At 44.6% G+C, this 27395-nt stretch overlaps 1 protein-coding gene across 1 annotated transcript in view; it reads left to right on the forward strand.

Annotated features, from left to right (window-relative positions):
- ldah (lipid droplet associated hydrolase) overlaps positions 1 to 27188 on the forward strand; it is a 380424-nt gene extending 353236 nt beyond the window's left edge. Inside the window, exons 6-7 of the mRNA XM_041188040.1 lie at positions 2245 to 2327; positions 26203 to 27188. Of these exons, the coding sequence (XP_041043974.1) occupies positions 2245 to 2327; positions 26203 to 26394 (275 nt within the window). The 3' untranslated portion in view covers positions 26395 to 27188. The remainder of the gene's footprint in view (positions 1 to 2244; positions 2328 to 26202) is intronic.
- The last annotated feature ends 207 nt before the right edge of the window (positions 27189 to 27395 follow it).

Raw genomic sequence — 27395 nt, forward strand, 5'->3', positions numbered from 1 at the left:
CAGCTGCCTCTCCTCCTCCTTTAGGGTGCCCGAAGGCCCTGACCTGTCCCCTTGAGGGGCGGGGCACCTGGACAGACGTCGAGGTGCCCTGTCCCCCTCTTGCGGTGCCACTGCAAAAGCTCACCCATGGCTACCATGATAGAGTGCAGGTCTGCGCACCTCTCTGGCAGAAACTGTGCGTTCTGCTGGACCAGGTTCTTCATGGCGACCGCTGCCCTCCCCATAGTGACCTCGATGTTTGTGCATGTGGGCATCACTTCATCAGAGAGCAGGCGGACGATATCCCCTGATTCACGTGCCACCCTGTGATGTCCAACACCTCTGCCTGATGTTCCCCCATTAGTTGACTCTCCGCCATTAGTTGGAAGGTCAATTCCAGAGACTTGTCATTGGACTCTGACCTCGCAGATGCCTCTTCCCCAGCAGTCCTCCGAGTGCCAGGGAGCTTGGCTGACCCTGCCTCCTCCTGCTCCGAATGCGTGTCCATGCAGTGACCACCAGCTTGTGAGACTCTTCCTAAGTCAGAAGTAATACCCACCAAGGTGTGTGTCCTTGGGTTGGTGGAAGGTGCATGTGTCTGCTGAAATGTCTCTACAGGTGAGCATCTTTCCTCTCTCCTGGTTGCTCTCTGTACTAGGGCTTCTGCTGAGGCCTGACAGGGAGTCCTCATCCTTGGCTCTTGGCCTCTTCCTCGTGGCACCTGTAAGTGAGAGAGGAGAGTGCAAGTGACAGCATAAGCTGCCTCCAACATGGAGGCATATTTGACCCTCAGGTTTCTATACCATGGATGGATCCTTTCTGGGTGGACGCTGAAGTCCAAGCTCTCCATCGCCAACTGCCTGGTCTTGCTCCATGCTTGCCAGCTGAGCTGCCATCTCTTCGAACTCCGTGAGAGGCCTCAGATGTGGGTGCTCCCCTCACATCTTCTCCCATTCTCAATGGTTGTGCCTCAACTTCTCCTGCTCCAAGACAACAGAGTAGATGGATTTGAGAGGAATTGTATGTTCCATCCATTTGAACATTGCAATTTGGTTCAATTCTCATAACTCAACCCTTAAACTAGCCCAGTGTGGCAGGGCATAACTGTGCAGCAAGTTGCCCAGAAGGGTTGTGGGCCAGCTGCCTCCAGAGCGCTGAGCCCATCCACATACAAGGAGAAGGTTCAGACAGACATCTGATTTGCGGAGGTTGCTGGTGCATTCTGTGCCTAAGCCCATTTCCTACACCCTCCCCACCCACTTTCATACAGTGTTCTCTATTGGTTGAAGGGTGAAGGAGACACAATGGTCACTCCACCACAGAGTCAGAGCACTGCATGACTGATGCACGAGCATACCGTTGCCACTGAGTCTCATTTACCCTAACATGTTGGTCTCGTTGTGGTTTATGCAACTAGCTGAGGATTTACTTACTCTGCTGGAGCAAATGAGGTCGTTCATCCTCTTGCAGCATTGTATTGCTGACCTCTTCTGCACAGCCTGGGCACTGACGGCATCGGCCTCATCCTCGGGTACAATATATTCCTCCAGACCTGGACATGGCCCAGGAGGATGCACAGGGAGGCATTACCAAACTTTGGTGCTGATGCACAGGGAGGCATTACTAAACTTCGGCGCTGGACCTTCACCTCCCCTTGAGGATGTTCAGGCGCCTGTTAAATATAGCGCCCGGATATGACAGTGGAACCTGCACCATTCAGCCTGGCACGCTGCAGAAGATGCCAGGAAACCCCTGGCTGCATAATTAATGATGCAGGGGACGGAAGATACTGCGGGATTTCCCGCCGGCCTCAGCAGCGGGAAGTACTCCTCATCCCTGCCCCCACCCCATAGGACCTCGTGCTGGATGGGAGAATTCTGCTCACAATTTCTGACTCCAGCACTGAGTGGAAGTGTACTTTGTAGCTTCATTAGTCTTTGTGTAAAGACTTTTTTCTCTGGCTTTCTGTTTTAAAATATATTCGCTTATCCTACTCATTTCTATTTAATTGTCCCATCTTTTCATGATTTTAAACAATTCTATCATATCACTCTATAATCTGCATTCTAATGATAAAAAAAACACTTTAGATAACTGGATGTTGTCTAGCATGTATTTTAAAGAAATCTACATGATTTTATCTCTACTGGTGTTTAGAATTAAATACCTTTCCTATTGCTTTTAATGTTTAAAAAGAGGGGTTTTTAAGTGCTATGTTTAGTCTTTTGACTTCCTGCTTAACTGAGAATTTTTATTTCTTTATAGCTAACGCCATGTATATGGGAAGCCAGGAAATGATGCAGGTTGTGCAGAGAGATGATTCCACCATAGGACGGTATTTGAACAAGGTATTCTAGTTTCAAATTTGTTGTCAAAATACCAGTAATTTGCTATTTGAAATCATTGTTTCAAATATGAGGGGGTTAAAAAGTTGTTTCAATGTGGTTTATCTCATTGAGGTTCAAGCCGCTCCACTGATCATTAAGGTGGGTGATTTACTACTGCCACTCCGTATCAACAACAAGCACTCCCAGGTCTGGTATAGTTCAGCCAGATGTCCCAGCTAAAGAAAAACCTCCTCTGCTGCGTCCTCCAAACCCTATCCCTCCCTTTTAACCGAGAAGCTTCAGCCTCTGGTCCCCAGTGCAGCTGCCAAAATTTCCATGCCCCACCCCAATCAGCAAGCTGCCTGTCCGTGCTGGCAGCCTGCTGATTTTATTAGAATGAGGCCTGACCACGATAATGAATTGGACCTTCTAGTGACACCTTTGGGCAGGCGGAACAGATGTCCCACCCACACCCTGCCTCATATCGAAATCTATCCTAGAATGTTTCAGGACAAGCAACTACCTTACATTTCTTCAGACTGTGCTACTTTATAAAAAGCTCCAGATGAATGAGCAAGTAAGCCTGGGGATTTGGTCTTCACCTCTCCAGTGAATCTAAATGTGTTGATGTGCTCTAATTATAGTATTATTAAATTTGAAAGGTTAATTTTCAAAGTTAAGGGGGACCCCCTTAAAATTGCTGCTGTCCATATGTAACATGAGACTGTTAATTTAGTTTAAAACTGTAGGAACAACCTTTCTTCTGGAATTGAGCACATTTGGAATAGACTTCACTCGAAACGACACAATTGTTCCATGGATTTATGGCTTGAAATTTAGTAGACACCCATTGGTGCTGGTTAATTGTCTGTCCAGGAACAGTTTACTTTCCAAGTTCGGAAGTAGTGGACTCCCCTCTTGATAAGCTGAAAGAAAAGGTATCCAACAATATAAATAAAAGTATTCTTGGTAAGACAAACACAGACAGCTAGTAGATAGACACATTTATCATCACAATTAAGCAAACCTGAAAGAATCTAAAGAAGAATAGTCTCCCACTAAGTACAGTGCTCACCACTTAATGGAACCTTTCATTTAAGGTAACATTTACTCACTTTTAAATATGTTTCTTTTAAAAATAATAGAAATTTTAGCAGAGTAAGCCATTCAGCTCAATATGACTTTGCTGGTGCTAATTGCATGTCTAAGTGGCCACTTCAATGCTATTTCACTGCTCTTTCCCTATATGCTGCAGTTATGATTCAGGTAACAATTTGATACGAGTATCTGTAACAGGGTAAAGGCAAGGGGACAGCGTAGATTTATAACGATCTGCTTGTACAGCTCTCTACTCCGTCAAAGTAGAACTCTACACGCATGGGGCTGGATTTTACATTTCTCAGCAGGAGGTGGAATGGAAACTGAGTGGTTTGCTTGCTCCCCCACCCCAAACCTCCTCAGCTCACCCAATCAAGCATTGGGTGGCCAATTAGTGGCCATCCAGAGGGAAGGAGGCCAATTAGAGGTGCAAAGGGGGGCTCCACACCCAATCAACACTGTAGGCTGGTAAGTCATGCGGCAGAGGGTGATGCCACAAACACGGCTAGAATTGTAAAGGCCCCCTGTTCTCAGAATCAGTCTTTATTTTTTATTGAAGACTCAAAAAGATTTCTTAAAGAATCATAAAAACCATACAGATCTTCCCCAGCAGATTCTGCAGGTACATTCAACCACAGTCCTGATAACAGGCCTTTTCCACCACCTTTGTGCAATCTAGTCATAGCTACTGTAAAACACACCCAAATCTTTCACATCCAGCGCTCGAAAATGCATTGGGCACCAAAGAATTGCAGATAATCGGGTTGTTAATAAACCCAATTGCTTGTTAATTAGTCATTTCAAAATGGCGGACCGACTGCTGATTTCCACACTCATTTGCCTTCTATTATTTGGGAGACTGACGTGATAACTTATTGCCAACACGACGCCATCACACCCTATTTAACATTTCTACAGTGGTGGCGGAGAGGGGGGGGCAACCCACCAATTTGCAGACATAAAATGCAGTCCGAGTAATTAAAATTCATGTGTAGACCTCCATCACTGGCATCCAAGGCCAGTGAAACTTTTAACGTCGTGAAAGATAGGATCATCCTGTTGGCTGCTCTCCGTTAAAAACATAGTGTGTCAGATTACCTAATTAGTTGTTAAACTTCAATTTTAAAGTATCTAAGTTTGCTTCATATGACTAGCTGAAACTAGAGTTATATTGAAGATCATTTATTCCTGTTACTATAGGGCAGAATTTTTTGCTTGGCGTGCACCAACCCGCTCGAGTGTGAAATGACGCGTGATGGCGTCTGGCAAGTGTCCTGATGTCATTGTGCACTTGTGAGATATATTGGTCGGCGGGCGCACGCTAAACTCAGAAGTGCACCTGGCGCCAATTAAGAGGGCAATCAAACCCTTTGACAGCGCCATTAACTGAGATTTTTCATTGCCTGGTCCAACGTTACAGTTGGCCGACGGGCAAATCGGCCAGGCGGCCTTTGCATTTTTCAGGAAACCTCATCCAAGGGCAGAATGAGCTTTCCATCATTGAATTAAAAAAAAAATAAACTTGTAAGGTCAGAATTTTCATCTTGCTTATATTCAGGTAACTGATTCTGATGCGTGGGCATTTCCTTCCGGGTTTAACATTTTTTTTTACTGCATTTGAATTCTTCAGCTCCCCGAGGCAGCTCTCTGCCTTCAGGGAGCTTTCATTCCGCACTCCCCCGTGCCCAAGCTGACTTCAGCGCTCGTCCTTCTCCCACCCCCACCCGGCAGTGCTGAGCTTCTCAGCGCGCGTTTCACATTGACTGGCCGTTAATTGCCAGCCAGCGTAAAATCACGGTTGGGGGCTGATCGTAGTTGGGAGTCTGCTCCCTGGCCCACCGATCGCGGGCGCCCGCCCAACTAAAAATCCTGCCCATAGTGTTTAAGCTGATTCTGTGTACCTTCCTGCCAGCAACAGGAATTTTACTATATTTAATACCCACCTTGAGTTCAGCAACCCAATTCCACATGCTCCATAAGGTGTATGTACTTCTTGTACGGTTTGTTTATTAGGCAGATTTGCACTAAAAATAACATTGCTTGCCATAACATATTATTATTGCCCAGACTTTTCAGTCAACAACATAAGAACAGTGCTCGCTGTTCAATGCGCTGACAGCTGCCCATGGAGTTTTGCAGGCATTCAAACAAAGACTTCCTGTCATCGGTCATCTGATCCAGCATGGTACCCTCTATGGCACCTGGGAGCAGGGCAAGAAAGAGCAAAACAAAAACAGAATTACCTGGAAAAACTCAGCAGGTCTGGCAGCATCGGCGGAGAAGAAAAGAGTTGACGTTTCGAGTCCTCATGACCCTTCGACAGAACTTGAGTTCGAGTCCAGGAAAGAGCTGAAATATAAGCTGGTTTAAGGTGTGTGTGTGGGGGGCGGAGAGATAGAGAGACAGAGAGGTGGAGGGGGTTGGTGTGGTTGTAGGGACAAACAAGCAGTGATAGAAGCAGATCATCAAAAGATGTAACAAGGCAACAGAGAGATCCGGAAATCTTGTCGCAGAGAGGAACAGAACTTCTTCAAGGAGGTAGGCATTTCTTGAAGAGCAGTGGCAGTCAATTAAACACAGAGATAAAAACAAAAAAACTGCGGATGCTGGAAATCCAAAACAAAAACAGAATTACCTGGAAAAACTCAGCAGGTCTGGCAGCATCGGCGGCAAGACTTTTCAAGCAGTCAGATTGAGGAATCCTCACTGAGTCTAAACCAGGAAGTTTAAACCAGGAATTATAGATAAGTTTTATATCATGGACAGAAAGCAAAATAAAGATTGGGAAAGAAAGATGGCATTAAGAGAGTGAGGGAAAAAAGAGGAAGATAGAAAAAGTAAACAAACATATTTCACTTTTTATTTCCACATCACCATAAAGCTCTGACGAAATGTGATGCACATTTTTATACCTACACCACATGGACTGCAGCGGTTCAAGAAAGCAGCTCATCACCACCTTCTCAAGGGCAGCTAGGGATGGGCAATAAATGCTGGCCCAGCCAGCAAAGCCCACATCCCATGAATGAATAAAAAAAAATAGATTTTCAGTGCCAGAGAGATTGTTTGGCAGTAATTGTAACTGATCACACTGTTAAAAGTTCACATACACCTGATTGCACTAGCTCTTTTTTTTTCTGGCATCATTAACGAGTAGTTGGCGGGTAAATATCACAAGCACACGTCTTAGCGTTGATTTCAATACCAGATCTATAGGCAAGGTACTGTTACAATAATTTTATGGAGGAATGGGGTAAATAGGACCGCATACTTTGGAAGTTGCTATCAGATTTACTCCATAATAATAATAGCCTCACTATGATTCTCAACACAAACTTCAGCTATCAGGCGTATTGTCCTATACAGTCACCTTTGACCTTCCTTCCATCACCCTCAATCCCTACTCTATCACCCTTGCCCTGCCTTCAGTGCCCCTTGACCCACTCCCATCACCCTTGACCAACTAACTTCACCTTAGAGCTTTCCCCATTACCATCGGTCAGCTCCCCAGCACAATGGAACTGCCCCCCATTACCCTCAACTGCCATCCATCATTCTTGATCTTTCCTCCATCATCCTTGACCTACCCTCTGTTATCCTCCACTCTCAGGACTTCACCATTGACCTTCCCTGGACAGCACTTGATCTCCTATCTGTAGACATTGACTTTCCTTACATAGTTCAGCTTCCTCCCTCGGTCTCCCATGAGCCTTTGTAGAGCTGCCATCTCCTTCTCTCTCTCGGCCAGCTGTGTTCTGTTCCCCTTTCACAGCCACTACCCAATTTCAATCATCAATACCTCCTTTTCGTTGATTCAACAAATACAAGAAGAACAGTTCCTACACAATCTAAATCCACCAGGAAGACTTCCTAGTCTGCTGCATGCCATCATTTACCAGCCGTGAATCTGAAGGCATGATTTCTCTTTTGATGCATACTCAACTCCAAAGGTACAATTTAATCTAACGAAGTTGTGTTTTAATGAGCGCATGCTGATGTATTAAAAATATGTTCCCTCCACTTGCCATTTGGAAACACGATCATTCCTCAATCCACCGCCAATTTAATAATCAACTTTCAACCTACCATTGAGATGCTGACATTTTGCCTCCCACTCGATTAAGTGCCCCCACCCTCCTTATTTTCCAATCCTGGAAGCTTCACAAGATTCCACCCTGTATGGGCAATTTCAACATTTATTAATATCTTGAGCTCCACTGTCACATTGCTCTGAGAAGCACCATCTTGTGGTAGGAATAATTTTCTACCAAGTAGCAGAAGAAAAGGCAGCTATTTGAATGTGGCATTACCCTAGGATTCCACACTCAAGGGAGGAGGCAGTGAATAGAAGCCAGGAGCAGGATCTTCCGGTCGGCGGGCAGGAGTGGGGCCTGCTCACTGACGCAGGATGAAGTTGAGTGGAACTCTCAACGTCATCCCGCTTCGTTTCCATTTTCAGGTTGGCAGGGGCACAGCCAAGTCAGCTGCACGCATGCCGACCTGTCAAAGGCCTATTGAGGCCATTGAGAAACTAATTAAAATCATTAATGGACCTGCCTGTCCAACCTTAAGGTTGGCGGGCAGGCCAGGAGTCCTGGCGGGCTCAGAAAAAGCATGAAACCTCATCCACGGGTGGGATGAGGTTTCATGAGGGTATTTACATTTTTAATAAAGGTTTCAGTTAAAGTTATGGGCATGTCCCAACTCATGTGACGCTGTCACATGAGGAGACATGTCAGGGAAATTTTTCTATCGTTTGTATTGCAAATTTTAATTTGGAGCCAATCTCCCTGAGGCAGCACTTAGCCTCAGGGAGATCAGTGCACTCTTTCACGCGCATGTGCGAAAGAGCACACTCCCAGCTGAAGGAATCCTCCCCCCCCCTGCCCGCGCAGGGAGCACATAGCACATAGCGCTTCCTGTCGGACATCACACTGGGCGGACCTTAATTGGCCCGCCTACATAAAATGGTGACACGCCCCCAATTGGGGGTGCCGATCAGAGGCTCGCCCGCTCCCACACTTTCCCTTCCCCAGGATGGGGGAAATATTTTTCCCCAGATGTTACATCACAGGAGGAGTCGCACCATGCTGCTTTCATTGCCTAGCGATAGGAGAGAATTCATATATGGACTTCTTCACATGCCAAAGGGCATAATTTTACAGCCCCTCCCACCAACGGGATTTTCCAGTCCCACCGAAGTCAATGAACGTTTGAATGACTTGCCACATTTTCTGGCCCCGCCCCCCCACCATGATGGGGCCATAAAATTCCTCTCCAATTTCCCCAACTTAATAGTTCGAATTTAATTGCACGTTCATGAAGGAGAAAATATCATATTTTTAAACTGACTAATGTGGTCCAATTTGACTTAATTAAGTCAAGCCTTTCTTTCCTCTGTCCCTTTTTCTCAGCTCCAACCATTGCAATGTGCAAAAATGGTGTGGGATTAAAGATATAAACCAGGACAACAAAACAGCCTATAATTCAATGCACTGTTAAGTAGCTGTGCATTAGCAGGCATGAGAAAGGAGGATTAGAGAATGGTCATTAACTACTCATCGAGGATCCCCCAACAGATATAATAAGAAATCAGATGCACCTTCAGGGCATTGGATGGTAAATTATTATTCATCATAATCATGCTATTCTTCTCTACCAACTCCAAACTCCATTCTATATTCCTGACCCCAACTGTCCACACCCTGATATCTCCCAGCAGCATTCCCATCCACAGGCCCCACATTCACATGGCCACCTCACTCTCTTCTGGCCACTGACTCAGGGCTCAGTTTTCCCAGTGTTTTCCAATCATAGTCCCAGGCTGTGTCTTATCTCACTGTCTTCAATGCATAGCCCAAGTCCCCTGCTTCTGCTCCTGACCCAATGCTCATCTTTCCTTTCAGATTTTCACTTCCCCCTTTCTTATTGTCTCCCAAATATACCATTTGCAGACAGAAAAACAACTCCTAATCCATTGCTACAATGACGGGCAAGTTATCCAATCCAAGGTAGAAATGTTTGCAAATCTTGGCATTAAAATACCTGTACTGTAAGATAAAAGATACAATCTGAGTTAGTCAATGAAGGAACATTTATGTGAGATGTATGGAAAAGAGAGGTGACAGGGAGACAGACTTGCAAAAAGACGGAGAATCAATCAGACAAATAATTGGAGATAAGGATAATATTGAGAAGTTTTTTGAGAGGTGTACAGAGATAAAGATGTTTTATGTGCCCTCACCAGGTGTGTTTTTGGCGGGAAGGACACATAAACTAGGGCAGGTGCCCACCCCACCACCTTCGGGCCCACCCCCATAAAACAGGCGATGGGTGGGTGCCAAAATCAGCAGCCCGTCCATCATATTTAAATAAGTAATCAAGCCAACTGACCCTGATAATGTGTTTGACCCTCGTTTAACCGCCCCACTACACATTATGGCTGTGGGAGGGGGTGGGGAGGTTGGCATGCAACATTGTCGGCTCCACGCCAACTTTGTTTTTTTTCAGTCCAAACTGTGAAAGACAAAAGGAAAACAGCCTGAAAGACAGGAAATATTACAGAATGGAAGAGGAGTACACTGAGTTACAGAAAGTGGGAATCACAATGTTTCTTTTATTCTTCACTGCATGCGACTTCATAGGACATCAACAAAACTATTAAAATAAATACCTTTTACAGGCTCATAATGATACCTAGCATGAAAAAAAGCTGGTTAAGATAGTGCAGTTGGGTCTTGTGACCAGCTGCCTCTATCAGTGTTTTTGCCAAAATGTGTGTCTGTTTTGTGAGATTATGCTTTATGAAATATTATTATTTAGAGGGGGAAAAAATCAAATAAACACCATGGTTTTTCTGTGATTTAGTGGTAACAGCTGGAAGCATGCTGCAGTTCCAGAGGCACCCTAATCACTTTTAGTGATAGATGCAACTCATTGTATTTCCCCAGAGAGCTTTTCACTACTAATTGCAATTGGCTGTTTTCAGGCTTGTCTTTCACCTCGATATGGAATGTTTATTAGCAATATTTCTACACCGAAGTTGCTTGATTGCTTTAAAATAAACAGCCATAATCACCTTAATGAGCTTCCTACTTCTTGTGGAAATTGTATCACCTTTGTATTTTTCCTTCTGTCAATTAACGTCTAACCTCCCAAATGTGAGCCATGTCAAAGATATTTTTCAAGCATTAAGCGTTTAGCTATTTGCTCTGTGATTAGGGACTCCACTGATTTTTTTTTAACAGCTATACTTCAGAATCTATGATTTTAAGACTTATAAATAATAATATATAATAGAAATGAGATTTCTTTCTTTCAAGGAATTTAAATTCCAGTTATTGTATTTCTTTTATTTTTCAAATTTTACCTTGTGACAGGTAAGAATTGACTTGCTCATTCACCATACGAATGACATGAAAGGATTCTGCACATGGGACTGCAGTGGCATTAACTGGCTTGGAGTTTCCTTCACATTTGTACTCAGATACACACATAATCTAGCAGACAACAAATTATGTGCCTTAAAAGATCATGGATGTTTGGGTGTAAATGGGTTGCGCACATAACTACAGTATGTCCAAATCTCCTCAATGTTTTATGCCCAGCCATCAGACCTTCTGTCTGAACAAATCCCTGCCCTTAAAACTGGCTATGCTGCTGGCTCTCAGATGTGAGTGGGCTCTCATTGTGCTTGATAGATGGAGTCTCTCAACATTACGTCCAATCTTCAAGCACTCTAGGACACAAATTAATTTCCCGGCCTTTTAATTGCAATATTTTTCCAGCGTTTTTTTTAAATTCACACTGAGCCCTTGTGTATTATTTGTTTCTTGTAAGAAGTTTTTGTGGCAAAGTATAAGTCACATTCAAACTTGAAAAGCTTCCTCAATTGCACGTTCTTAAAACAACTCGACTACACTTCCTCGCACCCTACACCATCGGCGCATCCCCAGGTCCTCCGTCTCCGTCGCATCTCTTCTGGTGATGCTACCTTCCACACCAGCGCTTCTGACATGTCTTCCTTTCTTCCTTTGCTGAAGATTCCTCCCCACTGCATTTGACAGGACCCTCAACCTCATCCGGCAGATTTCCCGCACTTCTACTCTCACCCCTTCCTTGCCCTCTCAGAACTACGATAGCATTCCACTTGTCCTCACTTTTCACTCTACCAGTAACCATATTCAGTGGATCATTTTTGTCCATTTCCGCCGCCTCCAGCGCGATGCCATCACCAAACACACCGTCGGTCCTTCCTCTTTCAGCATTTTGAAGGGACTATTCCCTCCATGATCGCCTGGTCCACTTCTTGATCACCACCAACACCCCATCCCCTTCCCACAGCACCTTTCCATGCCAGCACAGGAGTTGCAACACCTGCCCTTTCACCTTCCCTCTCCCCTCCATCCAAATACTCCTTGCAAGTAAAGCAGTGACTTACGTATTGTTCTTTCAGTTTGGTATATTGTATTCATTGCTCACATTGTGGTCTTCTCTACACAGGGGAGACCAAACTCAGGGTGTCCACTTTACGGAATACCTCCATTCACTCTGCGCGCATAGCTCTGAAATTCCGATGACCTACCATTTTAATTCTCTACTTTGCTCTCATGCTAACATCTCTATCCTTGGTCTGCTGCACTGTTCCAGTGAAGCTCAATGCAAGCTGGAGGAACAACACCTCATCTTTCAATTAGGCACTTTACAACCTTCTGGACTTCACATCGAGTTCAACAATTTCAGACTGTAACCACATTTTGTTTCCTTTCCTTTGCATGTTTTAGGTTTTTCCCTTCTTTTCTCTTATTTTTGCTTTCTGACAGCAGCACACCTACTCCCACCCACACCTTGTTCAAAACCTATTACATTTCTAACTTTTCCCAATTCTGGTGAAAGGTCATTGACCTGAAATGTTAACTCTGTTCTCTTCCCACAGATGCTGCCTGACCTGCTGAATATTTCCAACATTTTCTGCTTTTATTTCTTGAAAATGCATCCATCTTACAGTCTCTGATCTTATCCACAGAGGCTGCAAAAACCTTGTACCTGTCGGACAAATGCAAGGGCCGAGCCTCCTCTGTTGCTACCTCCTGGAAGCTCTTACCTGCTTTACACATCGACATACCCACCTTCCCTTATTACAGACCAAATATAAAGTACATAACCACAGGTCTGTGATTGCCTTCTGGAATAAACTGTCCGGGTAATTTTCTCCCTCTGATGCATCGCGGTGGACTAAACTCATCAAAACTGAGTCAAAGTTCCTCAAGCTGCTGACACTTACTATGGATGTGGTTCTTTTGTATCACAATAATGTCCACCAGCGCCCATATGCTGCAGCTGCAACACATCAGCTGCCCTATCAACTTTATTGTATATTATTTAACTAATTAGAATTTTAAGTTTCGAAATGTCACTCAATTTTCTATTTATACTTTTTAATCAAGGTATTAGACTTGTTTAATTTATTAAATTTAATTATAAACTTTAGGTCTTTACTGTAATTTAGCTCACATTCTAATTTAGCCCTTTTTGGATTTTTATATACATATCAAGAAGCACCTCATACCCTGTAGTAATTATGGTTTTACTTAGTGTGTAATGTACCTTTAAGAATAATACTTGTTAGGCAAGATCACATGATCTGTAGTAACCAATAGGAGAGTAGCGGAGGCTACCTCAGCAGTCTGTGTAGAGATTGAGATGAAGTTGAAAGCACACATGTAGTTGCTGCTGAGTATATTGTAAATAAACTTAAGTTTATTAAGAACTGTCTGCTGATCAACTTTATCATTAATAATATAGCTCGGCCACCTGACAACTTAACTCCAGCTTCACCACATTCCCACACTTGCCAAATTCTCTTACATTCTGGTGAAATCTGCATGGCCAAATCTGGTGACCTGGGGTGGATGGCGAAATAGAAAGTTTGATAAAGCACTGTGTGCAATGTCAGCAACTGCAAAAGTTGCCAGCGACAGCTCTATTACAACCATGGGAGTAGCCAGGTAGACCCTGGGTACAATTACACATTGACTACGTTGGACCTTTCCTGGGAACAAGGTTGCTGCTCATTGTCGATGAGGTAAAGTCACCAATGTTGCCGCTACAATTGAGAAACTACGTCAGAGTTTTGCCATTCACGGACTACCAGAAGTCATTGCTTCCGATCAAGGCATGGCATTTTCGAGTGCTGAGTTTCAATGGTTTAACAGCCTCAACAGTACCACTCATGTGAAAACTGCACCATACCACCCTTCCTCAAACAGACTGGCCAAAACAGCAGTTCAAACATTCAAGGCAGGTATGATAAAGCTAACTAGCGATTCCTTGGCAACCAAGCTAGCATGCTTTCTTTTTTGTTACAGGACTACCCTATACAACAACAGGTGTCACACCTGCAGAGTTATTGTTGAAACGTCATCTCAGGACGAGATTGAGCTTAATAATGCTGAATTTAGAGGGGAAGGTGGAAAGGAGTCAGGAAGCCAGAAAACTAGACATGACTGGCATAGTCCCGAGAGGAAATTTACTGTGGGAGAGCTGATATACATGAAAAACTTCGGGGAAAGACTAAAGTGGTTCCCGGGTGAAATGAGTGCGGTGACTGGACCTCTGTCTTACCACGTGGGGGTGGAAGGCCAGATCATCTGTAAACATGTGGACCATTTAAGGAAAAGAGAGATGAATCATCAAATCAAGATTTGGTTCCTCCAGTGATCATGACTGGGTCTGCGTTTCCTGTTGCGGATACTCAACCCAGGACTGACATGTCTGATGTTCCTGTAAGAGTTGAGGATACAGGACTGCAAGTGCCCACTGAAGCATCTGATGTTCAGACAACTCTGGAAAAGGAGGTTCCTGACAAAGAATCTGACGATATGGAGCTGTGACATTCCACACGTACCAGGAAACCACCTGAAAGACTGAACTTGTAAATTCTTTACCCATATGTACTTGTAAATATATGTATAGCTGAGTTAAAGGGGGAGGAATGTAGTAATTATGGTTTAATTTAGTGTGTAATGTACCTTAAAGAGAAGGTAGAGAAGATCACACAATCTGTAGTAACCAGTAGGAGAGTATTGCGAGCTACCTCTGCACTGGTATGCCAACACACTGAGGTCAACACTGGTCACATGGCAGCCGCCATGGGGACCTTTGTCTAAGATAAAAGTCCTGCTCTGCTCCGTTGGCTGAACTCCATCGCTAGCACCATAGTTGCTCTCCAATAGTGTGTATGCGAATCACTAGATTGTGATCCCAAGGCTACTCTAAAGCAAGGTCCTACCAAGGTATGTGTCCCTGTGCTGGTGCCAGGTATAAGTGAGCACTGTGTGAGACCTTCAATGAAGGTGCCTTCAGATTCCTCTTCAGCGGTTTCTTCAGGGCTTATGGAGGCATTGGATCATGGACTCCCTTAGCGGTTTCCCACTTGTGCCTGTGGATGCAAGGAGAGAAATTTAGTACATGGCAGAGGGCTGTGGAACAGGACACATCACTTATAGCATGGTTGTCTGATGGATGTTGTACTGCTGGATCCTCACTTGGTAGAGCACCACCAACCTCCCCATCAGCTCAGGAATGGTCCAGATCCTTGCCGGCCAGCTGGATGGCTCTGTTTTCAAACTCCATGAGAACCTTGATTTCAGGCGTTCTTCCATCTGTCTGTGACCTCTCCCTCTTGTTGTGTGCCAGCTTGTCCTGCACAAATAGAGATGGAAAGAGTGTAAGCAGGATGTCAGCAAGGCCAGGTGATAAGTACGCCTGGCACGTGTGGGTGGTGAGTGGTCCCATGGATGGGATAAGGACACTGAAGGTGTGTGTGAGAGAGTGAATCCTTTTAACTGGCAGTGAATGAGATCCCTGTGGATGTGTGATGGGTTTGTGAGTGTGTGAGTTGAGAGTGATGAGAAGAGTGACTTAACCTGGCGGAACAAAGGAGATCATTCATCCATTTTCAGCACTGGGTGACTGTCGTCTTTTGCAGGGCATTGGCACTGACCACCACTGCCACCACGTCCCATACTGGATTGGTGATGTTGCTGCCCATCATGCGGACAGAGTGGGGTTAGAGGACATCCCCCGGCAGGCCTCCACTGTGTCCAAAAGGTGCTTGAGGGACTCGTTATTAAACTTTGGGGCTGCGGCCTTCTTTCCTTTCTGGGCCATGTCTTCCGTGCAGCAGTCCTGGGCTGGATGTACTGAGAGGTGTGCTTTTAGCTGCACTTTAAGTATGGCACCCAGCATGATGAAGCAGTGAGGTAATGGTGTGGTGGGCGAATGAGAGCCCGCCCGCCATCAAAACGGCATGTTTCCCAAGAATGCATTATTAATGCAGTGGGACTGGGATGAAACGGTGTGAAAAGCCGCCATTGCGGCCGGCAGGTAAAATGTTCTTTCTCCTGCCCACTACCTCACTTAGTGCAAATCTGGGACGATTCCGCCCATTGTGTTGTTTTAATGATAACAGGGCGGAGGTTTTATTGAATTTCCCCAGTACAGCTGCAGCAAAAATTCCAGAAAAGTGTTATTGATGCATTTCAAATACACAGAGTAATTTACAGCACAGAACGAGGTCATTGGGCCTATTGATTCACAGCCATTATTAGTTGTATGTACCACTTCTCTATCATTTCCATCAAACTCCCAGAAAAGAACCCCTGCAGATGTTCCAGATCTTTTTACCCTGTGTTCCTTTTCTTTTGTATTTAGAATCTAGTATCTGACATTTATGTTTTTAGATCTTTCCATCCTTCACTTCTGCTCAATGAGGTGGAGACTGATAATGTAGTTGTGTGTGCCTGCTGCACTTTTGATTTGCCTTGTACTCTAATACGAAGGTTGTTCATTTTCATATTGCAGTATATGATGCCATAGAAAATCAGCAAGCAAGTTCAATGGGTGGGTTGCCTAGTGTTATCACAATGACAACTGACTACCTTTTAATCCATTGTCCTATGAGACTCTATACCAGGATGCAGCATTGCTGGTGTGCTGGTGTTCCAGTGCAGAATGGTTCTCCATTCTAAAGGGCAATGATATTTTCTGGTGAATAGCACTGCCAGATTAAGCCTAGCTGAACTTTACTGAAAGAGCAATTGCTATCTCAAGGAGCAGTTCAGGTAGAAATGTACACCTTCCACAAATTTGTGAAGGTTGCTGACACTTTATGAAATTTATGATCTTATAAAGCTTCTTAGCAGCACTTAATTAAATTTGGCGCATCAGCGAGAGAGAGAGAATGCACCACGTTTTAGCAACTGTTCATTTACTTTCTAAATTATGTTTTTGGCTTGTGAGTCAATCATTAAATGTGGAAAGCTACAAAACTAAGCACTCTGGGTGCCACATGTCCAAACGATGCAGCCGTTGGTGACACAAATCTCAGACATGACTCCAGCGTCTGTCTCTTTGCTGTCTGCTGGCAGAAAAAGATCACACATACAGATGTCAGCACATGCCAATCATGAGAAATAGGGGGGTACCTACTCTGAAATCTTTGACTCTTTGGGCAGAATTTTCCCATCCCACGTGGCACAGGTTTCGTGGCGGGTGGCAAGGGAGAATCCAGCAGCCGGCAAAAAGTCACAAATCCACTGTCGTAAAAACAGCTTGCACTTCTCCCGATGGTGGGTTTATGGCGGGTCGGTTATCTCGCCGGCTAGTGGCGTGGACGCCATTTGCATTCATTAACATCACATGAATGCTCATTACCACTGACTAGTATTCCAGAGACCCAGGGCAATGCTCTGGGGATCCAGGTTCAAATCCCACCACGGCAGATGGTGAAATTTGAATCCAATTTTAAAAAGTCTGCTGATGACCATGAAACCATTGCCGATTGTTGTAAAAACCCATCTGGTTCACTAATGTCCTTTAGGGAAGGAAATCTGCTGCACTTATCTGGTCTGGCCTACATATGACTCCAGACCCACGCAATGCGGTTGACTCTTAAAAATGCCCTCTGAACAAGGGCAATAAGGGACGGCCAATAAATGCTGGCCTAGCCAGCGATGCCCACATCCCATGAACAAATATGAAAAAAAAATTTCAAAATGGCCATCACAAAAAGTGCAATCATATTCCAGTTTTCCACGTAGAACATGAGGTGCTTCAATACAATCAATGAACATTACAGACATTTCAGCATGGTCACAGTCAGTCAGGCAGTGCAATGGTATTCAAGTTATCTACATAGATCATGTTGCACTCTGAGGTGCTTCAATACAATTGTGATACGTGTAGTATTCACTGCAAAAATTCAATGTGAGTCATACAGCCCAAGGGCTCTATACCCAGTCCCTCGGTGCACTATGGCAAAAAGGTCCCAGACAACGACTTTTCCCCACTGCGCCTTTGCGGTGGCTGCCCCAAGCTTTAGTGCATCCCTCAGCACGTAGTCCTGGACCTTCGAATGTGCCAGTCTGCAACACTCAGTTGGGGACAACTCTTTGCAACAAGATTTGGGCAGACCAAAGAGCGCCAGTCACCGAGTTGATGATCCTCCAGCTGCAGTTGATGTTTGTCTCAATGTATGTCCCTGGGAAAAGCCCGTAGAGCACAGAGTCTTGTGTCACAGAACTGCTCGGGATGAACCTCGACAAAAACCACTGCATCTCTCTTCAGAGCTCTTTGCAAAGGCACATTCCCCAAGGCGGTGAACAACAGTCTCATCCCCACCACAGCCACCTCGAGGGCAGCCTGGCATGTAGGAAGGATCTGACAGGGAGGGCTTTTCTCACCACCAGCCCAAGCTACATCTTGGTTGGAAAGTTCTGGCGATGAAGCATTCTGCCAAATGACTTTGACAGTCTGCTCAGGGAACCATCCGACAGAATCCACCATCTCCTTTTCCTCTAGGGCGTTACGTGCCAATCACTGCCTGACTTATGGTCAAAGGTGTTTCTCTGCATAAATTTTTCCACGAGAGCCAGATGGTACGGCACAGTCCAACTACTTGGAGCATTCCGCAGCAGCATGGCCAGACCCATCCTTTGCAACACCAGGGACAGGTAGAACCTCAGCATGTAGTGACACTTGGTGTTTGCGTACCAAGGGTCTACGTACAGCTCAGGTTGACCATTCCTGATTCTCCTTGATGACTGCAGTGTCAGACCCCACGGCCTTGGCCTTTTTATTACCAATCTTGTTTATAGTGTCAAAGTACTTTTCCTCAAACACATTCTGTTTAGATGGTCAGTGCTTAGCACCCCTTAACCTCTTTAGTCTGGTTCCTGCCTTGGTTCAGACAACCCATTCATCGCGATGTTGTTTCCACGACTGAAACGATGGACCCCACCCCGGGATGATGTCTCTGGATCTCAAGTTAATGTGCATGTGATAAGATTCATTTCTCCTTAGCTGTTGTCGATGTTTGTTTGTGTGATGGCTGTTGCCTATGGCCATTTGCTGTGATGGTCTCCCAAGTTTCTTTAATTGGATTGTCTGATGGCACCTGCTTTGTGTCTTTGAGATGATGATGTCCCAGTTTGTTTACACAGTATCAATTTGGTTTTGATATTGACATATTTGAAGATTAACCCCTTGCGGCACTGCCTGCCTCTGTGTTGAAGCTTGGCCTATTTTGTTTTACAGTGTTTATGTCTATGAAATGAGATCTTTGGGGTTTTTATATTTAATAAAGTCCATTGGAGGGCGTTCCGATCCTGCAGAGTTGATGGACACAAGAGGGTCAACAGGGAGGGCAGGCTGTGGAATGGCAGTGAGGGGGAAGGGCAAGCATGAGGGGAGCCTTTCTAAGGTCACCTTCTAACCTCTTGTTGCCACCAGAGTGAGCAGGTGTCTGCTTAGAAGGAAAGGAAGAAGACCTCCTTGCGATGAAAGCCACTAAAAGCCAAAGGCATCATTAGCACTGGAGGAGGTGAAGGAGGGAGAGGTAACTCCACATGCAGCTCCAGCAGGAGGGACATGGCCCAGCGAAGCCACAGCATGAACAGGAGGGTCAGGACGAGAGACCAGACAACAGGAGTGATTTGTCATTATGTTAAAGGTCTGTTCAGAACTCAGTGGCTTCACATCACAGTCGCTGCATCTCAAGAGTAACACATTGGAATGTAGAATTTGGGAATGCAGCCAATAGCGAAGGAGGCATAGCTGGATCATGTATGGCATTCCACCAATGAAGGCCTGTCATGTGTTCACCAGAATTGACACTCCTAATAGGCCAAAGGACATCCACTCATTGACCTTGGGTGACTCATCTCACCAAAACTTTAGCATCCCACACAGGGCTCAGGCTGTTACATGTCTGCAATGCCAAGTTGGTCACCTTGATGCGTGTACTAGTGTCTCAGGGACAAGGAGGCATCAGCCACCATTCAAGTCAGGCAGGAAAACTATGGACCCTTGCAATTTCCAAACTTGTCATCTTCTGAGCTTCACTTTCTTGCCCCTTGAAGCATTAATGTCTTCAATGTTTCATTTCAGAGAGAAGGCAAAGACAGGAATGGACCCAAGGCTCAATGCTGCTTTGGTCAGGGTCCTAATGCGATGGAGGAGGCGAAGGAGGGAGAGGTAACTCCACATGCAGCTCCAGCAGGAGGGACATGGCCCAGCGCAGCCACAGCATGAATAGGAGGGTCAGGAGGAGAGACTCAGACAACAGGGGTGATTTGTCAGACCTAGAGTTTATCATAGAAGAGTCACCAATTTACAAATGAGTTAGAGGCAATGCCGTGCACGTCTGCGTTTGTCCTGAGCTCTAATACAGCACATATGCCACCTTCTTTGTGAAGAATTGATGCCACGTGGAGTTGGAGAGTACCCCCTGCCAGTGGCTTTGAAGGTGACCGCTGCACTCAATTTCTTGGCCTCTGATCCTTTCCAAGGATCAACAAGGGACCTGTGCAGCATCCATCAATCCGCAACACATCGATCCATAAAGGAGCTCACAGATGCCCTGTACAGGAAGGCCCATAATTATGTCAGATTTGCTCTGGATGAAGATAGCCAGGCTGCAAGATTCACTGGCTTTGCCGCCATCTCCGGCTTTCCAAGAATGCAGGATGCAATAGGCTGCACCCATATGGCTATACGGGCTCCATGGCAGCAGCCCCTAATGTTTATAAACTGCAAGGGCTACCATTCCATCAATGTACAACTGGTGTGTGATCGCCGGAAGCACATACTGCATGTTTGTGCACGGTACTCTGGGAGTTGCCATGACTCCTACATCCTGAGTCACTCCTTGGTGCCTAATGTTTTTGAGGAGCCATTACGTCTGCAGCAATGGCTACTTGGGGATTAGGGGAACCCACTGAAGCACTGGCTGATGACACTGGTGTGTCACCCTCCGAGTCATTTCTTGAAGAGGTACAATGCTGCTCACAGGTTACATGGTGTCTTCTAGAGCAGACCATAGGGTCCTGAAGATGTGCTTCTGATGCTTGGACCACTCAGGCAGCTTAATACAATACACTCCCAATGGGTTGCCCACACCATCGCAGTGTGCTGCGTCCTTCACAATCTGGCAATGCAAAGAGGTGAACCGCCGCCAAAGGATGAGCTGGAGGAGGATGAGAGCTTATCGGAGGATGAAGATCTGGAGGCCCAGGAACCTCAGGAGGCTGCCAAGGCCTATGAGCTCGATCACGCCATGGAAGAAGGAAGGCGTGGGTGATGTACCTGTGATAGGCTAATTGCTGACAGGTTCCAGTAAGAGTAAAGTTAAGTGAGGGAATATGGCCATATCTCTCCTAGCCCTCAATATCATATTCTTTGAAATCATGGGGTATCCAGCGTGTTGCAGCAAGAATGAGTCCTGCATTCACACTTGTGCGTTCATGATTGGCCTCATTAATCACCAGGCCATGAACTTTGCGTTGGTCCATGGGGCCCTGTGAGTGAGCTCACTCTAGGAAGTGGAGAGCCCACTTAAGGAACAAGAACGATGCGAGAGAAGACTTAATGCCTTCACCACCATCTAATGATGCAGTCACTGCTGTGACTGAGATGTGGACATGCCTAGGGATCTCCTCCTCCTGTGCATGTCTTTTCTTCTACCACCACCACTAGAATATCAATGATGATGAGCTGCCCTCAATCAATGGTGTTCCTTGAGGAAGAAGGGTTAGAAACGCTTACATCACACACTTCAAATAAATATTTAAACACATCTCCCTGACATCACACAACGGTGCGGAGACTAGTTCAACTGACGTTGACATCGCAGGAATGTGAATCTAACAGTGGGACAGTATCACCAAGTGGGAGCAAGGCTAAACCTCAAATTAGGAGGATTCCAAAGTACAAAAGCATAATGCCTTCAGTTGACAAGGACATTCACATAACCATCAAATGTATTCACAAAGTGCAATGTGTTTACATGTATAGCACACCTGTGACCCAAAAGTGACATCAATTTATCTTGACTTTCCTAACTCTACCACCACACCTGAATGCAGCCCCGACATCCGCAGCAGATGTCCACAAACATTCACTCCCTCCACCACCGAAGCACAGTAGCCGCAGTGTGTACCATCTACAAGATGCTCTGCAGGAATTCACCAAGGCTCCTTAGACAGCACCTTTCAAACCCATGACCACTGCTATCTAGAAGGACAAGGGCAACAGATAGATGGGAACACCACCACCTGGAAGTTCCCCTCCAAGTCACTCACCATCCTGACTTGGAAATATATCACCGTTCCTTCACTGTCGCTGGGCCAAAATCCTGGAGCTCCCTTCCTAACAGCACTGTGCGTGTACCTACACCACATGGACTGCAGCGGTTTAAAAAGACAGTTCACCACCATCTTCTCAAGGGCAACTAGGGGTGGGCAATAAATGCTGGCTCAGCCAGCGAAGCCCACGTCCCATGAATGAACTAAAAAAAACCTGCATCGTAATGGTGCCCACCAGGGTGCGTGGCGATGGAGTGCAGGACCGAGTGCAAATCCGGCAAGACCTGCTGGACCCAGGTCTCCATAGTGGTTGCCAGCCTTCCCATGTTCGCACGTCAGAGCCACGACATCAGACAGAACACGGACGGACTCCTCCACCACTCACTCTAGTCTGCTGAGTGACGGCCGAATCTCTGCCTGATGTTCCACCACCTGTCATTGCATCGCCAGCATTGATTTGGCCGCTGCTTCCAGAGGCTCATCACCTGAATCGGACTGAGCGGGTTGCTGGTCTCCAGCAACCCTCTGAGTGCCGGAGGCTTGGGCTGTCCCTGTCTCTGATTGCTGCGGGGGCGTGTCAGTGAGGTGTTCCCCAGAAAGTGAGCCCAAGCCTAATCTACAGCTGTGCCCCACTAACGTGTGTCTCTCTGAGCTGGTGGAGGGTGTGTGTGGGTGCCATGATGGTTCTACCAGATCTTTCTCTTCGGATGAAGTCTGGGGCCTTGCACTGATGCTGGACTGGCTTGGTGGCCTTGGTCAGCTGGTGCCTAGAAAATAGAAACTAGAGTTTCAGTTAATGAGCATGAGCTAGATAAGACTGCACGTGACTCACTGTGAGTGTCAGGATTTGATGAGGTGATGGAGCTGTGAGCGCTCCCCAGAAGGGCCAGAGGATAGAGTGTGAGCAACATGATAGATGGTTGGTGGTTGATATGAAAGTCTCGGTGAGAGAATGAATGTTGATATGTGTCCCCCGCTAATGGTTGTGTGAGATCCCTGAAGTGAGTAGCCATTTGAATGCTTGGTGCCATGATGAGAGTTTGATACTGGAGGGAGTTGAAGGATGACTTACCCTGGCAGAGCGGATGAGATCATTCACCCTCTTCCTGCACTGGCTAGCATTTCGGGCACGGTTGCCACCAGCTCTGACCTGCTCTGCAACAGCCTCCCAGGCAGAAGTGAGGTTGCTGAGCTTCCCTGCAGCCATGCCTGGGATAGAGCACTTGCCTGTGCTCCTGCACCCCTCTGTTCAAGGCCTGGAGGGCCTGGTGGGTGAAGCGGGGTGCTGCCGCCTTCTTCAGGCTCTCGGCCTTCTTCGCCTGCCTGCCAGACATCTCTGGTGGGCTGGAGAGAGTGAGATTTTGTGTTGGACTGACCTTTAAATATGGTGCCCGAACCTTCGAAGCTGCCAGCCGACAGTGGATGGACGAACCAGCTCCCGCCAGGTGATTCGGACCAATACGTGCCTTTGCATATTTAATGACCCTCCAAGCACAGAATCGGGCGCAAGTTCCCGTCTTTTCCGGACAGCAGGGTGGGAGCTGCCGAAATCTCCTGCCACTGCACTTAGTTTCATGAAGGGAAAATTCCACCCTTTATGTGGAAAGAACATTCCAGCTTCTAGACATGGAGCTAATAAAGGGTGGACGGATATTGAAGGATTCCCACCAGCTCACAACTGGTACTATCTTTCACTTTTGCTTTGATCTTCTAGATGCCAATGAAGAGCTGGCAAAACCCAACCTCTGCCCTGCTGCGAGTCAAACCCCTTCGATGTTAAGTTTAAGCCCATAGTAAAAATTTTAATGTAGGTTACATCAGGGCCCCCATGGAAGCAAAGTCTTTCATCTTGTATCACTTCAGCCATGAAACACTGCATTTGTGATGTTTTGAAATCAGTGAGCATCATTATTTTTAATTGGACTTGGCAAACACCAGGGGACTCTTCATTTTTTTGCTCCGTGAGCTCCTCTTGCTTTCAGCTTTTCCTATTCTGCTGAAATCTTGCAAATTCTTCAGTTTCAGTCAGCTGTCCAGTAAATTAGTAGACTATCTTTTGCTCATTTTGATTCCACTCAAACATTGTGCATTGTTAAAAGAGAGACCTTTTTAAAATGAATATTTTCATTCATAAGAACAGCAAAGAAATTAAACCAACGCTAAAATTTAGGAGATGCAAAATGGTTAAAAAGCCTTGGACTCTTTAAGAGCTCCATTGTTCATGAAACCTCCTGTAGGCTCATTCCTCGTAGGCAAAGCCCAATCCTATTCTAAGCAAGTGGGCTCTCAGCTGAACCAGCTACCATTGTAAAGTATGCTTGGTTATTTTCGTCAATAAACCTCAGTTGTGAATAAGCAACTATTTTCATAAATAATCTCATTTAGGAATTTTGATTCTTCTATGCTGGCATTTTCTGTATCTTTCAATGCCCTTGTCATCATTACTATATTCCAGGGATTCCGAAATCTGAATTGATTGGATACACAAAGGACATGTTTTGTCCTAGATGGCTGCAAATTAACTGCATGATTCATTGTGTGGCTGCAGCGCTGAATCTCAGTCTAACCACGGCCAGATAATGCTTGTTTCTGACTTCCTCCAACCACCTGGTCCACCTGGTTTAATGTTAATACATTATTATATTCAAGTACAACTATGTTGCCTTTGTGGCAAGACAACTTTATGCCAGCCTAAAAAACTGCTGGAAGATTGCATTTGGCCCACAAAATCTGGTAAATCCAATCTCATGGATCTGGGCCAAATTTTCTCTTTCCCCCAGCAACAATTCTTCTCCTGTGCCACTGGTTTAGCAACTGGAAAAATATATTCTTTTGGGCTGTCACTGTCACCTTTGTACACTGGTTTAAGATAACATTTCAACCTCTTAAATATAGTTTTGTAAACCAAACCTTTTGGGAAATTGTACTTGACAAATTTTAAAATGTGTCATTTGATCTCATTTAAACTAAAAATGCAAACTTTATGCTAGATCCTGCAAATCTATATTGCATCCTGCCTGTAACAGCACCCGTGTACCACATTCAGTTTAATGGATTAAAAGTAAATTGCAGATCAGCTGAAGCTCTTTTTAAATAGGCACGGGTTCCAAGAATGTCCTATGTGTGTCCAAAAATAATATCATCGCTGAGATGTAATTGCAAGTCTTGCTTAGTTATGTGTTCTGACACCATTCTAAATCATTTCCTGACCAGGTACCCAGCCATCTGGACATGTCGTGAGCACTGAACATTTGGTCACTTGCTCCTGTAACAGCTATAGTAAATAACAGTTAACCTCTTTCCTGCTTATGGTCATAGTACATTATTATGAATACTGTCAAAAAGTAATTGGAAGCTACATCATTTAACAATTGAAATGTAAAGTTACTTTGATTATTCATTGCTGAATGCGGAGATTCAATTTTGTAAACCAGCTACAGTTTGCCCCTTCACTGGAAACATGAACTTCATGTGAAAAATAGGAAGTTTTCTCAAGCATAGCTTGCCTAAATTCTTCATAATTACAGTTTTCAAATTGTACTTTTCTGTTGATTATGATCCCCTGAGTTCTGTAAAAAAAAAAAGGGTCTAGTAAATATTCAACAAAGCTTTTTTGGAAATTTAGAGGAATCTTCAGACATTTTCCAATCGGAATTTCTTAAACCAAACTACTCAATGTTGCCTTCAGTGAACAGACTTTCCAAGCTCAATTTCAACCAGAGTATGCTGTAAATCATTCTTTTCAGCTTAATTTTCTCTATAATTATTTATGTGAAGTTTCCAGTACCTTCATATATAATGAAAGTACTGAAACTGCATTCATAACCTTCAAAGCCAACATAGTAAAACAATTTGCAAATCACCAATGTAAAATTGAAGAAATTGATGTGCCAAATGCCGATCTATAAGATGTGGTGCTTTTAGAAACTGTACTTGGAAAGTCTGATTTTCAAAAGATACCAGTTTACTTGTATCTTGTGATGCCAGCAGATTAAAAATCACATTCCGTTCCTGTATATATCCTATCATTAATGTTGGAAAATCTTGGCTTAAAATGGTTTCTAAGTATCTCACAATTCTATATTAAATTTTATGTAATACAGTATTGGTACTCAGATCTTTCCTGAAGATCTGCCATTGTGTCTCCATTTTAGCTTATCTTTTACTATGGATATAATGATCACTGGTGCCCAGTCAAGTATTATGAAGGTATGAAGAGAAGCTTTCCTGACGGGACCATTCATCTCTGCCAAAAAGGAATTCGTCATGCTTTTGTTTTGGATGCCAATGTAGAGATGGCTCAAATGCTTATAGACTGGCTATGTACAGATCTAGCAAAAATGTAACAGAGCGGTAGTCTGTGTATACTGTAAAATATAAATGTTTTTTAAATGACATAATGTATGACACATTACATACTTTTGTAAGTCTGATACGTTTTAGAATTGAACTACAACTAGCTTATTTAAGCAAAAATAAGCTAAATTTTAGATATATCTCCCAGAAAGGGCTTGGAAAATAATTTACTAGAATGATTTCTTGGTTACAGCTTTAAAAATATTTGTGATTGCTCTAATTTTTATATCTGCGTACAGCCCCTATGTAAGTAAATCTGTTTTATATCAGGGTTGTTTTTATAGGATAATTGTTGATGTTCAGTCAGCTTGTAGTTCATTAGGTTAGATTTAATTTTCAATCAAAAGAGCATTGTAGGTTTGTTGCAAAGCATAGATGGAACTCTTCCAGAACCCTGCCAAATACCAGCAAGGGAAACTATTACAATATGCTTTGAAATCATTCTGCTGTATTCATCAAATTCACATTCATCAGATCTCACCTGACCAGAAACTTGTCAAGACCAAATTAGCCATTAAGATATTTTCAGTAGCAAGAAGCATTGTGCAATTGTGTCTGGTGTTTGTTACAGGCACTGACAGTTGTCTAAAATAAAATAAAATACTGCAGCAATAGTGCTGATAAAGATTTATTTCCTCCTGGAGCAGCTATACTTCAAATAATGCCCAGTAGAACTTGGGCTATTGTCTTTCATATCGCTACTAAAAAAAGAAATTATGTTTATTGAGGATCAACCATAAAAATTTGTGTAAACCACAAATAAATGAAGTAATTTTTGACATTGTAACTTTATTTGTGTTTGTATTTCGAGCCCAACTTTATACGTTATTTATTTTACCTCATCATTCCTGCTTTATGTCTTTCTAGTCAAGGAGGCAGAGCGCGAGGCTCCTTCAGGCCTCCTCTGAAGTATTTGTTACTGAAACAGCAGGCACCAGAACCATGTCCTTTGACTTTCCCTTCCATTGCTGTAGAAAACCAACTGACCTTT

The sequence above is a fragment of the Carcharodon carcharias genome, chromosome 5, assembly GCF_017639515.1.
Source record: "Carcharodon carcharias isolate sCarCar2 chromosome 5, sCarCar2.pri, whole genome shotgun sequence".
In the NCBI taxonomy this organism is placed as follows: Eukaryota; Metazoa; Chordata; class Chondrichthyes; order Lamniformes; family Lamnidae; genus Carcharodon; species Carcharodon carcharias.